Here is a 17,149-nt window from a genome sequence, read left to right on the forward strand (position 1 = left end):
TATTCCTCTATGCTGCTTCATTTTAAAACAGGTGAAAAAGTTAAATTCCAAAATAGAATTACAACAACTGCTCATGAACAAAATGCTCATTTTACATAATCCGAAACACGTTTTCAACAGCCAGCCCAAGACCCACAAAAGCAAGACATCATTGCTTCCACAGAAACTCTGAACTTCAATGAAATCACAACTACCCATAAAGAAGTGAAATAATAGAAACCTTGATCAGGTTCAGATTTTGCTTTTCTTCCCTTTTCAAATTTGGGTTTAGTTTCCCAGTCATGACCTGCTGTTTCTCAAGCAAGGGATCACAACTTGGAGGAAACGAGCAGAACATCATTTATAAAAGCTCAACAATGTGCATTTTGGATGGAATGGCATAATATTTGCATCGTTTGACAAATCAAGACAAGAACTAGCAAACACAATAAATAAAGTGAAAGTGACAAAAAAGTGGATAAACAAATAAATTTTAAAAATATAATAATAATAACCCCCCCAAAAAAGATCAAGCTCAAACAACCCAGTGGGACTCGGTGTTATGTCAATGGAAATCCAACATACCTTGCTGCTGTGTGTATCGTTGTCCAATGAGTTTTTGATGATACGGAGCAAAGCCTCCACAAGGCCCTCACACTCCCGCATGTTCTTTCGTGCCTCCTCTCCAGCTGAGCACACATTTCTGGTTTCAAGTGTGTTATCCAATGGTGGAAGAAAATGGAAAACCCATCAAGTCATTGTAAATAATGTCTACAACAATCAATTGTGTATTTGCTGCTAATGCTAAACATCTATGGAAATAACTAGTATAAACTAAACTCAATTACCAACTAGAACGGGCACTCGGTAGAGCGCATACCTTCGCCGCAGCTACTGTTCTGTACTTGGCATGGGAGTGTAGGGAACAGAACAGTGAACAGTTTTGACCTTTTCGTGACCTTGACCTTGACCTTTGACCCGATTGCTCCCAAAATCTAATCAAATGTGTCCCGTATAATAACCAATCATCCCACCAAATTTCATGCAATTCGGTTGAATACTTTTTGAGTTATGCGAATAACATACACACACACACACAGACATACAAATAAATACACAGCGATCAAAACATAACCTTCCGCTTTTGCGAAGGTAATAAGTCATACACATCCATAACAATATGAATTGGTAGGTATATTTACAAATTTTTAACGAGAGCCTTTTGAAGACTTTGACATTTCTGAATCGAAATAAATAATTAAAATGCAATTGAGTTGCATTCTCAAAGAAAAAAAAGGAGGAAACCAGTTTTTGTTTCATCTTCCAGGCTGATGATGATGGCACACTGTATCCACATCATTGATGGCACACATCATTGATGGCACAATGATGTAGAACAGGTACACTGTATCCCTGCGCATCGTAAGAGCGTGACCAAGGGTTGGCGTCAGGAAGGGCATCCGGCCATAAAAACATTGCCTCAAACAGGGAACCATGATTGTCATGGGGCTCGCAAGGCTGACCCCAGCTCTAGCGGGGAAAAATGGCCTTAAAACGATCATTCATTCATTTCATTCTTCCAGGCTACATAAATAACAATTGGCTACGACTTGTGACTTGTGATCATATTTCAGATATCTTTGGGCAATATACATTAGTTATTACAATAATGGCTGAATGTATCCGAATACACAATTAATCTTCAGCAAATTTACATCACATACTGTTTTTTTAAAACTCAACCATTGACAAGTTTCACATTTCTCCTAACAAACGTGAAATAAAGGAACATTTCAACATTCATTACAATTATGTGTTTCACATCACTTCAAAGGAACAGTCTTAAAATGAGACCTAAAAAGAATATATCTAAAGACAACCACATCTTTCAAAACCCAACAGGAGGCTCCTCATTACAGGAATTTCACCACAAGCGTTTGCAACATAAGCAAACGAGTTCAAGTAATCTCTATAACATCTCCCAAATTTAAAAGGCTCATGCTCAGGCCCCAATGATGTAGTAGTACAAACACATCACAAAAATCCATCAGATGATGAGATAAATACACAAATGTTATATATATTCAAATGGTCAAACAATAGTTGAACAATCAACATATTCTCATGCATTTTCTACTTGGCTGTTAGTCTGCATCAGATTGTGGGAATGTGACTATGCCACCGATGCAGGCTTCCTGGTTCCATCCCCTACTACCACTACCATAAATTAGGAAAGGAATATCAAATTTTACCATGGTACTGGCACATAATGGCTTACTCTTTCAAAAAGGTACTGTGGGATCATGTTTATAAACAATGGCCAACTATTTCAAATAAGTACTACAATAGCAAGGCTCATATGAGAGAGAGGCTATAGGGGGGAATAGGCAGCAAGGAAACAACCTGACAGTGAGGCAGTGGGGAAATAATCCAAGGGAATGAATGAACAAGAAAAGAGGGATGGAAGGAAACAGCAACAGGTCTACACGAGTCCCATACGAGCAATGACACACAAACCCAGCAAATGAAACACACAGGAAGGCACGGAATGAGACAATCAACTGGTTTACATCAACAAACTACAATGGCACTTTGTAGAGCACGTACCTCCGTCAGGCTGATCAGTTTACGTTTTGTATCCCACTGATAGGCCAGATCTTGATTCGGACCTCAACCAAAATCAAATCGGCTTGTTCTTGTTACATAACCAACTCATCCAACAAGTTTTGTCATAACTCGTCCCCAACTTTTTGAAATATCATGCTATATATCGGTTTTGGTCCCATCTCGCAATGGTGAAGAATCACTAATGTCTCGTATCCGGACACGGATCCGTACCTTCACCAAAATCTAATCAATTCGTCCTTGTCACACACCCAACCTGTTCAGCAAATTTCATCCAAATGCATCCACAACCTTTTGAGATAACCTGCTCAGAGACAAACAAACATAGACAGACAGACATACAGACAGACAGGGGTGAAAACATAACCTCCGCCAATCTTCTGTGGCAGAGGTAATAAACACCAGCAAGTATCAAAATCTGTTAAACAAGACAATTCTGGAACAGGTATCCTCAGCTTTACAAGACAGCCGCTATCACAGAATAGTAACCTGGAATGGAGGAACCTGGAACCGGAAGCCCAAGTCAACAATTTTTTCCATCAACAAGCAAATGCTCGCACAAGGAGAAATGGCTTAACATTTACACCAAAGGATGGCACACTCAGCAATACAAGGCCGGCCTGAACATCGTGTGTGATTCTTGACCTCACGATAAACTGTCATCCTGGCAGACTAGAGCTGTCCTGTCAGCCCACACTCAGAACTGTACCCTCTGGCCACCACCTGGACGCCTTATTCACTCAACATGGAATAGTTGCATGAAAATCAAATGAAGACTTCAAAGATTCCAGATGGGTTACACCACTTGGGGTCAATTACAGGATAACTTGCATCCATAAAGAAATGCGAGCATAATTGTGCTCCAAAATTAATTCCCAAATGTAATTGAACCTAGGCCTCAAAAAGATCCAAAACAACATAATTTAAGCTGTTTGAGCATTTTTCAATTGCTGATTGTCTTATGGTTGAAAGAAAATTTACAAACAAGAAAAAAGAAAAATGGAACATTTGAAACATGGAAAAAGAGTTATTATGTCGTGGGGAGATGGAGGAACCATCAGAAAAGTTATATTTCCAGGATAATTAGTCTGGCCTATCAAAAAGGAGGAATGGAGGATTAATAAGGATTTGCAATTATAATTCAGGTCACAATTTTGCTTCATTTATTTTTACTTGATTAATAGTTTGGAGGCAGCACTGCATTTTGTAATAGACGGCAATTAAGTGCCCATCCCAAAAGTCGGCCACAATATGTGGATTTACATCACATGTAGACTAGAGTAGGCGGCACAGGAAAATGACCTCTCTCCCTCAAGCTCGTTGGTGTGAAAGTTATTTTGTTTTGTTTTTAATCTATAATCTGAGCAACTCAGTAATTCTCGTGGGACTCATGCACCTTTCTTGAAGTCTAAAATTAAAGACACTAATAGTGTTGACTTCCATCAGATGCGAGAACACTTCAAGAAGCCAGTGCACAGTCATCTCATATAGTCCCCATTGTTGCCCACAATCTTTATTTACCCCCATTAACCCTTCATAACCCAACCCTCTTAGTGTTTGTGTTTTTCCCACTCCTCTTTTTTCCTGTTCATTCATTCACTTATTGTGTCCAAGAACTACCCCGTTGTCCTACTATATCAGTTCATACCCTGCGCTACCTTGCTCTTCCATGAGCCTCAATCTTGTAAGGAGGAAAAATAAAAATCCCATTCCAATATGTTTACCACTAAAACAATGTAACCGCAAAACTTACTACTGCCCGGACAGTATTTGTAATCAGTCCTGTCTGTGCGTGTGTATCTATCCACCTGTTAGCAAAATATCTCACAAGCAAGCAAGCGTATTTTGCGACACTTGGTGGGTTCGACCTTTGCCAAATATGACCTATATAGACCTATATAGACCTATATATGCTAATGCATTTTAAATGGTGAAGATCTAACTTAGTTACTACTAATCCGTTGGAGCATTTGTGATGACACTAACAGATTTAATTGGAGTCTTCCCAGAAATGAATAATGGACTCGTGGATGGAGGTGAAAGATCAAGGTCACAGCGGCTGGTCAAATTTTAACGGAATTAAACTAAGAGCCAATAACTGATAGACCATTGAACGGATCTGGATGAAATTTCCACAATTTTTTGAGCTTAAGCTGTGACCTTGTCATTTGACCCACTGTAAGAAATGTAATCACACCAGTCTCAGTATGTATGCTTGGATGTCGCTGTTTATGTTCTCTCAAAATAGCTCAAAATAAATATTTAACAATAGTATCCAGCATTGTGGGGTGAGGGGTTGTACTCCAAATGAGAACTTCTTGCATAGTTATTGCATATGTAATTGAAAATTGTAAAAAATACTTCAATATCTGCTTAGTTGGCATACCTCAGACAACCAGTGGAATTTCGAAGCAGTTGGCAGTCTGCGGGTGACTGTGTTTCACCCACTGAAGAATCTGTGGTGGCAGAACCCAAGCCCACCAATGGAAGAATTATGGTATTTGTGAGTGGTGTCAGTGCAGAATTGATGATGGGCATTTTGAGGTCTTCACAGGATGAGAGATTCCAGAGCAGGCCTGTGAAGGACAGCACAAGACGATGTCTGTTTGAGTGAAAGCATGGTGCACTTGGGAATACGACATATTGACAGTCAAGGGGTGAGTATACATAAATTTTAATTTTAATTATTAAATCGACATAAATAAACAAGTCATAGCTAAGACCTGAAATAGGTTTTAACTGAATGCTATATTAAAATTGCATGGAAAACATGAAAAACTAAATTTGATATCTCAAAAGTTGATAGCTTTTCATGAAATAATGTCAGGAATGGAAATGGTCTTATTACCCTCGCCAGAAGATAGGGTATTGCATTTGAGTCCGTTTGCTTGTGTGTGTCTGCCTGTGTGTTTGTTTGTCCGCACAGAATAAATATGATTTTCTCTGCAACCGTTGGTCCGATTGACAATAAATTTTCACGATCGGTGCACCTCCTCCTGTAGTATTATTAATGGTAATGATGACGTCATATGTCACGTGTTACAGGCGCCATCTTGGAAAAACAGGAAAAAAAATCATCTCTCCGAAAGCACTGCATAGAAAAAATTGAGACATGGGCTCACTGTAACAAACTCTCCATTCGGGGAATAATATATGTTAATGATGATGTCATAGGTGCATCAATTATGACGTCATAATTTGACAAGTACAAAACTTTATCCACTCCAGATGAAATTTCTTGAGCATCATCTATGGATAAATTGGTGCAGAAAAAATAATGATGATGTCATCGGTCACGTGGTTTGGCTGCCATATTTGTTTTAACACAAAAGCCTTAAAAAACACAAAAACACGTCCTGGCGAGGGTCTGCAATCTCTGATTGCTCTTTCCTGTTTGGGTTGCAAAGGAGTCCAAAATTTTAGTCTGATGAAGTTACACCAATTGGCCAACCGTTTAATGTTCCTTTGTAATGACTTTAGGTAGGGTTTGAGATAAGGCTGAAATCAAGGAGTTATTTCCTCGTGTAAATGCCAAAACTGTTGTTGCGCTTCCCACTCTCTCCCCCTCTCTCTCCCCCCCTTGTCTCCCTCTCCTTTTATTAGATGTTCTATGTGTTAGCTCTTATATGCTTTCGGGAAAAATATTAAACATCAACACAACGAAGACGTTTCATTTCAGTATTTCAGTCCTGTGCACCTTACAGTGCAAATACCTGTGATGACTTCCTGCATATTATGGTCTTGGTCACGCTGGAGCAGCTGAGCGAGGACTGGCAATCCGCGAGCCACCCTCAGGGCCGCTTTGTTTTCACTTCCACCGAATGAAAGGTTTCTGAGTGCACCGCATGCCGCATGCCGCACCTCCGGCTGGTCACTGCTGAGTAGTTCCACAAGATGAGCAATGCCCCCCAGTCGACGAACCTGCATGTGCACACCAGATTACGGTTTAGCAAATAAGCACCTTCAGCCTTCAAAAAAAGTTGTCTAACTTCAGTGTATTTGTCAGCGGTTTTCCGGTTCCGATTTGGAATTCCTTTCCAGCTTCCGGCTCCAGGTTTCCCTTCCTTCAAGGTGGGTGCTTGTCCACGTCGGTTGCCGTGTTTCATCGTTTTCTGTTCATTCATTCCCCTGCTTGTTGTCCCGCTGGCACACTGTTGGTGTGTTGCCTTTTACCCCCCTCTATTGCCTCACTCTTCTGAGCTTCAACTTTGTAGAAAAATAAATAAATTAAAAAGGTCATCAATAGCCAATAGAGGGCAATGGTTCTGTAAACCATGTGTGCACACCATTTATATATTTTGTTGGATTTCCCTGTTCATTTACCTTTTCCCAATTTGTATTCAACACTCATGGATTGACTAGCACTAGCATGACTTCATGCTTCCTAGATTATGGAGGCTGAAGTGGAAAAGAAAGAAACAAACCTCTCCTTGTCCAAAAGGTAAACAACAAAATTCTCTCAGATATATGTTTATTATCTACTCACCCAACAATGGATGAAGGCCCTCAATGTCAGACATAAGATGAGGGCCATCTCTCTAGAGTCTAAACATATCTTGAGCTTTCGATAATTACTGGCATTCTGCCTCTCTCTCAAAACACTCTGCCTATGGCATCCAAGGACAACTCCACATATGGCTTACTGACTTAATCTACTCTTGTAGCCAATGTGTGGCACTCAACAGAATCCTTTCATCTCCTCTCCCATTTCAGGCTGGAGTGCCCCAAGGCAGTATTATGGGCTCAATCATTTGACTGATATTCATAAATGATCTCTGACTCTCTGTAAAATACTCTATATATTTGCTGATGACTCCAACCTCTGCTGTGATGTCACCCATCCTTCAAACAGGCAGGTTTCAGCCTATTACCTATCTCCAGACCTTGAGAACATCACAAACTGGTCAAACACTTGGTATATGTCTTTCAATAGTGACAAATCTCACACTCTCACTATCTCTCCAAAAGTACAACATGGCAAACCCTCCTATCAACTTTCTTAACAATCCTCTTCAGGAAATTCAGTCACTCAAACTACTGGGTTCCACTATCATCCTCTGTTTGGGAAAGCCACATATCAACGTTGGCCTCCAAAGCCAGTTGCTAACTGGGAATCCTCCGTTGTACAAAGTCTTTTGTTGGCACACATCAACTCATATCCACCTAAAAATCTTTCATCCGCAGCTTTATTGAGTACTGGTCTCCCCTCTCGGCTGACTCCCCTACCTTACGTCTTGATCAGCTTGATCTCGTGAAAACCAAGGCCTTCAAGATCATTGTAATCTCCCACGATGAAGCAGAGTCAATTGGCCTATCACTTTCCCGTTTTTATTTCCTGAGAGTTTGCCTTTGTATCCATCTTGCCCACCCAGGGCCGACAAGAGCCAGAATGGGCCCCGGGGTAAATACCTAGTGTCTGACCCCCTTCATCTGGACCCCTTCAAAAATATTTTCCTTTTTTTTTTAAAGTAACACCCTCCATCATAAAAATAAACTACTGTGGGAACAAATTACATAATGATAATCGCGGTAATGACGTAAATGAACACAGAAGTTTTGACCAAATCCCATTCGGATGAAATGAGCTAAGACACGAATCCGTTCATCTCCGCGTAAATGCCATCGAGGTTTCGGGATTTTCATCATCAGAAACACATGCCATGTTTAAGGGAAATTGGGATGTTATTCACTTAATTCTTATTCATATATCCAAAATTGGTGTTTTATCGTCACAATCATTACATGAAACAAAAAAATTGGAGTAATTAAAGGCCCCCACTTGTTCTGGGCCCCAAGGTGGTTACCCTCACCCCTGTCTCAGCACCCCCGTGTCCACCCCATGCATCCTTCCCTACCCCTCATTCCCCCCACACCCATTGTTTGTCCAAGCATCCCTCCATTTTGTCTTTTAACCATGCTGTTGCTGTTTTTCCCCTTTTTATACTGTCCCTTTGTTCTGTTGTGTCCTGATCTGTTCAGTGTTCTAACTATTCCACAAGCCTCGACTTTGTATATACAAAAAAAAAAATCCCACACAAAGCAAGCGCTGGCTATGCTTCATGTGGCTGAGGAACAAGTCGCAAGATGCCGCTGATTGGCTGTGTGAGGCTAGGCACACAGTGATTGGCTCATTGAAAGTGAAATCAATACACCCTCACTTTGCTTGTTTCCCCATTCTTAGAATTTCAAAAAAAATAAAAAAATTAGAGGCACAAACAATGCTTCAAAATTTAGTAAATTTAACTAATTTATAAATATGTTTAATGTAAATATCAACATGCCGTCCTGTGATCTTACCTCGGATTTCACTTTTGTATCCCGATAACAAAGGTGCTGGAGGTAAGCTGCGGCATTGGCTTGAACTGATGGTTGTTGGTGCTGAAGCATCTGAACTACTTCACCGAGATCAGGGTTACGCCAAGCAATCCCCCTGTACACGTCATTTTGAAGAACAAATACATTCGATGAAAATGCAATCAAACCAATACAAAAATAAATTATTACAGCTCTTTAATTGTGAATTATAGATGGTCACGGAACTTATGAAGTACATTATAGATTTATTATAGATGGTTCCTGCTGAGGAATTATAAAAGATGAGCAAAGCTGGTTGTGTTTGTTTGTTAGGGAATGCATTTGGTAGGTTATAAGGCACAATAATACTTTTTGGGAAGCAATGCCAGTTGTGTTTGGTTGGTTAAAATACCTAACAAAACCAGCATTGCTCCCCATAATAAATAAACCCATTCCTTTCAAAGAAAGCCATGTTCATAGGAAGGTAATACGTCGTTAAAATAACTTGGCATAAAATCACATCCATGCTGCATATTCCCATAATCAACTTCGAATGTATATACAGTGCATTCAGAAAGTATTCAGACCCCTTCACTTTTTAAAACATTTTGTTATGTTGCAGCTTCATGCTGAAATCGTTTAAATTCATGTTTTCCCTCATCAATCTACACTCAATACTCCATAATGACAAAGAGAAAACAGGATCTTAGAAAGTTTTGCAAATTTATTAAAAAGAAAAAACTCAAATATCACATTTACATAAGTATTCATACCCTTTGCTATGACACTTGAAATTTAGCTCAGGTGCCTCCCATTTCTCTTGATCATCTTTGAGATGTTTCGACACCTTGATTGGAGTCCACCTGTGGTAAATTCAATTGATTGGACATGATTTGGAAAGGCACACACTTGTCTATATGAGGTATCACAGCTGACAATGCATATCAGAGCAAAAACCAAGCCATGAGGTCCAAGGAACTGCCTGCAGAGCTCAGAGACAGGATTGTGTCGAGGCACAGATCTGGGGAAGCCTACAAAAAAATCTCTGCTGCATTGAAGGTTCCCAAGAGCACAGTGGCCTCCATAATTCTTAAATGGAAGAAGTTTGGAACAACCAGGACTCTTCCTAGAGCTGGCCGCCCGGCCAAACTGAGCAATCGGGGGAGAAGGGCCTTGGTAAAAGAGGTGACCAAGAACCCGATGGTCACTCTGGCTGAGCTCCAGAGATCCTGTGTGGAGATGGGAGAAACTTCCAGAAGGACAACCATCACTGCAACACTCCACCGATCTGGGCTTTATGGCAGAGTGGCCAGAGTGGCCAGAGTGGCTTCAAGACAAATATATATATTTTCAACTCCTTTGTCCTCTCAACTCCCTCATCCTTGCTGTTGAAGATATTTAAAAATTCATCTCTGGGGGTCTTCAGGGTTTGGTTCAATACAAGTGTGACGGTCTTCCCATGTGAATGAATAAGATTAGATAGAGCCATGTCCGTCTCGTGTTACCATATGAATGAATAAAATTAGATAGAGCCGTGTTTGTCCGAAGGTCCCATGTCAATGAATAAGGTTAGATAGAGCCATGTTTTTCTTGTGTTCCCATGTGAATGAATAAGGTTAGATAGAGCCATGTTTGTCCCATGTTCTCATATGTATGAATAAGATTAGATGGATAAGATTCACTGTGATTCTTAACATGGGATTTATTTTATACCTGTTACCTCAGTTTTGTCATGCGTCTGTCTCTGTATCTGTCTCTGTATCTATCTCTGTCTGTCTCTCTCTTTCTTTCTCTTTCTCTTCCACCCTCCCATTCTATCTGTGGCAATGAACCTTTTGTTCATAAAAACCTGTACGTGGACATTCGAAGTGCGGGACTTTGCCATCAAGCACGAGTAAATTGGCTTTAAAAATCCGTTAACGGGCCGATTGGGATACGAACATATGTGTACATTCAAAAATGACTTTTTTTTTAGAGACGCATATGAGCTTGATTAAACCTCACTGATAATTTAACACTGGATCCAAACAAAGCCAATGTAAATCTGATGCAACAAAGCTGGGCAGCATGTAATCAGCAGAGGCCTACTGGCATATAGGCCTATGTTAGGCCCACTAGGAAACAAGATGATGGCCATATAATTTTGCCTTGGTACTTTGGTGGGTGGAGTCAAGCGGCGGACGTGGGTGTGGTCCAACAGCTTTCCAACGAATAGGTGCACATTTCAAAAATCGACACCCAACAAGAAACCCAACAACAACAACCACAACAACAACAGCAAAGCGAAGCCCTTGTACACATGCGACATGTCACAGGTAGAAAACTAGAACGGCACTCAGTAGAGAGCATACCTCCGCATGGTTGGCCATATCATTCAATGGTGAAGAATCACTTTAAAAAATTAAAAAATTCTAATTTCCGAATCCATATTCAGATCTTCACCAAAATCGAATCGAGTCGTCCTTGTCAGACACACAACCTGTCCACCAAGTTTCGTCCAAATCCGTCAACAACCGTTTGAGATATCCCGCTATGTATCGTTTTTGGCCCAATCTCTTAATGGTGAAGAATCGCTTTAAAAATTATAGTAGCCGGATCCGAATCGGGATCTTCACCAAAATCTAATCATTTCGTCCTCGTCACATATGCTACATCTCTGCCAAATTTCGTCAGAATCCGTACACAACTTTCTGAGATATCTTGTTCACAAACAAGCAAACAAACAAAGACAGACAGGGGTGAAAACATAACTTCCATCCACCTTTGGTGGCGGAGGTAATGAAAATCTCTTGTACCATGATACATGTACATACATATACAGTACATGTACATGCTAAAAACACTGCCAAACTTGCATATGAGTATGGATATTATATTACAAATACAATGACTGACTTACAGAATGTAGTTGAAGGAGGATGGTAAAGGGGGATAAAGAGGACCTAGATTTTTAACAATCAATAAATTAAATTTAAAAAGATTCTGTATCAATAAAAAATAAATAAATTCAATAAATAATGAATAAAAATTTTATAAAGAAAAGTAAGTTTTTATTGTAAAATGAAGCCGATGAAATTCAATTTAATATTCCTCCTTATATGGAGGGATGAGCTTAACCACCGTTTCATTTTCTTAAATTTGGGTAATAGTCAGGTTCACTATGTCAATAAATTATATTTCGTTCAAAATCATGGTAGATTAGCAAACCTATACATTTTTGGAAAGGTTATAGCATAAGGAAACGAAAAATCAATGTTTACATTTGGAGAGATACCTGTATGGCGGCCATTTTGGATTTTCAAAATGGCCACTGTAAAATACATATTTTGTTCTATTTCTGCCTCTAATTACCCTAAAAACTTTAAAATACACTAAACCTATATTTTCAGGGACAATGAATCCAATGAAAGTATCAAATTAGTGCTATGGGGAATGGTAAGACACGAATCAAAGGTTATGAATAGCAAAATACTGTCTTTATATTCGCGATAAGTTGCATAATCAAATACATGTTATCATTTTGTACAGGCAGTTAATAACATCAAAATGTGTCACAATAATTAATATCACCAAACATGCACAGGCAGTCAGCAAAATCATATATACACATGCAGTCAGTATAACTTCACATCTACACAGGCAGTCAATGACAAAACATACACAGGCAGTCAATGGCATCAAACATACACGATTACAGAATATGCCATTTAGAGTTCGTCATCGCCGTCCTGTGTGTCGTATCCGACAATATAGTCCGCATCGTTTTCACAGTCCGTTCCACACAAGCAAAGGTCGGTCAAATTGATTGGCAAATCGAATTGGTCGAATGGTCGATCGAAACGATTGGTCGAATGGTCGAATTAGTCGAATGGAATTGGTCGATTGGTCGAATTGGTCGAATGGAATTGGTCGATTGGTCGAATTGGTCGAATCGAATTGGTCGGAATTGGCAAATGTAAACATTGATTTTCAGATTTTCCATGTAATAACGTTTCCAAAAATGTATAGGTTTGCTAATCTACCATGATTTTGAACGAAAAAACATAGTGAACCTGACTATAAGGTTAAAGTCATCTTGGGATGGCGGATTGTTTCGACGTATGCACACTTGCATCCGAGCTGTCTTGTCTGAGTTTGAATCTCGATCCAATTAGAAACCTGTTACCCTGGTATTTCTCATGCAGAGCAATTCAACAATCCCTGCACCGACCCGTATGCCAGCACTGGACGTTGTTGGACGAGACCCTTCGGAATCTTTTGGGTAGAGTAGGCGAGTTTTGGCCGGCATCCTGAAATTTTTTAAAAATTCCTTCCCTGATCCCAATGGTCAACCACCCAGCATAACCTTGCCAACAAACTGCTTCGACAGTTTTACGAAGCTTTGTCAAGTGCATGATACATTGATGATGATGAAAGTAATCATCATGTGACTCAAAACGTGCAGCTTGAAATCTGGCCAGAAAGTGATAGAGAATCTGGTCAGAACTATTTCAGCATCAGAGTTAACTCCCAATTCAACACCATCAAATCCATTGGAGCATTTATGATACATCATGTAGTAAATATTGTTGTACCCTGGATGCTGAAGAATAAACTCTGCATATGCAGTTGTGCAGCAATCTTTCACGAAAATGAAAGGTGTCTGTGTGTGTGTGTGTGTGTGTGTGTGTGTGTGTGTGTGTGTGTGTGTGTCTGTGTGTCCATCACACTTTATTCTAAAAGGTTCCTGCTGTCGTAGAAAAATAAAAATAGTACCGTTGGACAGCTAGTAATCGATTTACTTTGAACAAAAATTAGTGTCCGCTTTATCATAAAGCTGCTTGTTTCATGTTTTGAAAGCTCGTCTTTCCAGGAGGGAAGAGGAAGAGGCAGGATTTAGAGCTTTAATGTACAAATTCCAGTGGTAGGATAGCAGGAAACCTTTAGCATGAAGCACGACGGACATGAAAGGAGCACACAAAATTAAATATAGTAATACTTCTCGAAGCAATAGAAAAAAAAGTAAAAGTACATTGAAAGAGCACACAAAGAACAACCACAGGCATGGTGAAAACAATAACTATGGGTTATAAAATGTCCTTTTTCACATATTTCACCTCATTGAGACACAGATACACCTGCAATATGTGTGTGATATGCAACATTCCGTCTTTTGATTAAACCTGCCAGCGAAGTGATGGCGGGTTTATAACGGCGCTGATGGTGCCTCGGCAACAGGCCAACGATCAGAAGGGGCCCATGTTGTTGTTGTTCTCCTCCTATTGCCTTTATAAGGGGTGCGGTACAATGGCACCAAGCTCCTGCCCTACCTTGACCACAATACTCCTCCACTACCCTCGGTCCTCAGCCAACTCTTTCCACCTTCTAACCACCCCCACTTTACTTGTATCTCTTGTCACACAATCCTCTCACAGTGACCAATTTTTTTTTTTTTTTAAGTGTACACCGCAATATGTTTCAATAAAGAATATGTATCTACTTTATTGCTAGAATATATATATATATATATATATATAATTATATATATATATATAAATAACTTAGTGGGATCAGCAAATGGCAGGCTGTTTCTTATCCACTGTTATATTTATATTTTTTAATTTGTTATTTATTTTATGTATCCTTGTGTATATGCCCTTCTGTCCTAGGGCTACCATTGCTGGTACCCTTGTGGCAGCCACCTCCATCTGCAACTTAAACTTGTAAATATTGTATGCAGATGTGTGCTGTGTTAAAGACTATTTCTGTGTAGATCTCCTGTCTTTTGCAATGGTTACCCAAATAGGGGCCCACAAATTTGTTTGGCACCAGACCCACAAAAGGTTAATCCGACCCTGGAGGCATGGCTGATCTAACATAATGCAACAAATTGCTATAGCTGCAATCATACTGTTTTTAATAATAAAAAAATTATTCAAATTAGTTTTATAAATCCCAAGAAATTCAAAAGCTGCAAAATAATTATTTTGCAAAAAGATAATTTCATTAAAGTGACCAACACTTTATCTCGTTCCCCCAGGGTATCACGCAACATAAATTACATAATACATGCTACATAATAGCCTGGAGAAATGAGTCACAAGTGCAGGCTGCAAGAGGATGATAAATTAACTAATAGATAACGAATATCTAATTACAGTTGAAATGCAGTTTCATTTGAATCCATAATAATTCAAACATTCATACACAACCAGACTCGGTGATATAATGGTTGGAGTGTCTGCTCCCAGTCTGAGAGGTCAGATGTTCGAACCGCAGCTGAGCCCTACCAAAGACTTTAAGAATGGCACATCCTACTTCCTTACTTGATGCTCACAATTTAAAAAAGAATAGAGCACAGTCAAACGACCATAGGTTGGCAACCATTGCATGAGCTTGATGGGCCCAGTGGCCCATCACTGCATTGAAGTTCCTCGTCAGGGATCTCCTATAAAAAAAAAATTAAAAAAACCACCTTTAGAGGCCATTTTTCCCCGCAAGCGGGGGTTGGCCTTTTTCGGGAACCGTGGTTGTTGTTGTTTTTCGGTCCCCTTTTTGAAGCAATGTTTTACGGCCGGATGCCCTTCCTGACGCCAACCCTTTATGCCGCCTTTAACGACAAACAGGGAATTACCAGTGAACTGGTCCTCAATTAGCCGACCTCGGAAGGATGACAGGCTGAGTCAACCCCCCTGGCGTTAATTCAGTGATCGACCGGGATTCGAACCCAGGATCCTAGGATCCTAAGCTGGCACCCTAGCCGCTAGCCCAACACCAGACACACAGGCTGAGTCAACCCCCCTGGCGTTAATTCAGCGATCGACCGGGATTCGAACCCAGGATCCTAGGATCCTAAGCTGGCACCCTAGCCGCTAGCCCAACACCAGATCTCCTATACTTAAAAGTAAACTCTTTACTCCTCAATATAAACACATTATGTGGCAAAATACCTTTGGACAATTCCAAATCCCTAATGGTCACCTCTCGTGTCGTCAAAATTGGCCGTTCACACGACTCTTGGGGCCTACCTGGTGAATTTGGTTTCTCATGCAAACTGCACAAACCACAAGCTGCTGCTCAGACAACCAAACCCTGAGATAGCAAGCAATATAACATGATGTCAAGAAACGAGACCACTTGCTACTTACAGCTAGTTTACGCATGAATTTGTAAATTTTTAAATGGTGCCAGCAATAACTTGCCTCATCTTTGTGAAACACACCACGGAATCTGTGACGCCGATGAACAAGCAGTGTGCACAGACGGTTTATCCAGCTTTATAATATCTGATGGTTGGCGCACACAGATGCCTCACCCTGGCTGCGAAACACAGTTTATAACATGGTCCAGATTCAAACCCAGAATGGACACATCAGAGGCGGGCGCACATAGCTGGGAGACTATACTACCAGCCCAAAATAACACCTAAGATGTCACCAAACCTCCAGTCTTTTTCCACGTTAATCTTTCATTCAAAATCTCAAAAGAACATTGCAAAATAAACAAAAAAAATAAGTATTGCAAAATAAACAAACAAAAAAATAAGTATTGCAAAATAAACAAACAAAAAAAAAAGTATTGCAAAATAAACAAAAAAAATAAGTATTGCAAAATAAACAAACAAAAAAATAAGTATTGCAAAATAAACAAAAAAAACAAGTATTGCAAAATAAACCAAGAAAAATAAGTATTGCAAAATAAACAAACAAAAAAAAGTATTGCAAAATAAACAAAAAAAATAAGTATTGCAAAATAAACAAACAAAAAAATAAGTATTGCAAAATAAACAAAAAAAATAAGTATTGCAAAATAAACAAAATAAGCAAAATAAGCATATTCAATATAAAATAGCAATAAACAGAATTTTAACAATTTTCACCACAAGATGATGCTTGATGAGACTAGGGTGACACTGTATCACTTAGGTCAATGTATACAGTATAAGGATACCAGTTAGAGTGTTTCGGCATGTGTAGGTCACACTTAAGGGGGAAAAAACTACTCGGATTGCTAAATTAGGTCAGGATACCACCAGATTTAAAACAAACAAAGAGTGGGAGTCGTGAAAAACAGACTTTAAAAATCTGAAGACCAAAAATCGCTGATCAAAATATATTTTTACCAAAAAAAAATATACACTTTTAAAGTATGAAAAATACGAATTTCAGATATCTTTTTGGAGCCACCACACCTGCCTACCTGCTGTGACCACGAACATAGCTGTGTGCCGTCGAATGACAGCGTGCTGCGTCCAACAATGGGGCCAGCTCAG

General features: G+C 39.6%; 1 protein-coding gene across 1 annotated transcript in view; it reads right to left on the reverse strand.

Moving 5' to 3' along the window:
• The window catches only part of LOC137433809 (catenin delta-2), a 145,659-nt gene that overhangs the window by 27,091 nt on the left and 101,419 nt on the right, over window positions 1-17,149 (reverse strand). The window contains exons 10-13 of the mRNA XM_068126189.2: window positions 8,902-9,034; window positions 6,318-6,525; window positions 4,991-5,180; window positions 565-682 (exon numbers count right to left, since the gene is read on the reverse strand). Coding sequence (XP_067982290.2) covers window positions 565-682; window positions 4,991-5,180; window positions 6,318-6,525; window positions 8,902-9,034 — 649 coding nt within the window. The remainder of the gene's footprint in view (window positions 1-564; window positions 683-4,990; window positions 5,181-6,317; window positions 6,526-8,901; window positions 9,035-17,149) is intronic.

This window comes from Myxine glutinosa, chromosome 1 (assembly GCF_964187855.1).
Source record: "Myxine glutinosa chromosome 1, kmMyxGlut1.1, whole genome shotgun sequence".
Classification (NCBI taxonomy): domain Eukaryota; kingdom Metazoa; phylum Chordata; class Myxini; order Myxiniformes; family Myxinidae; genus Myxine; species Myxine glutinosa.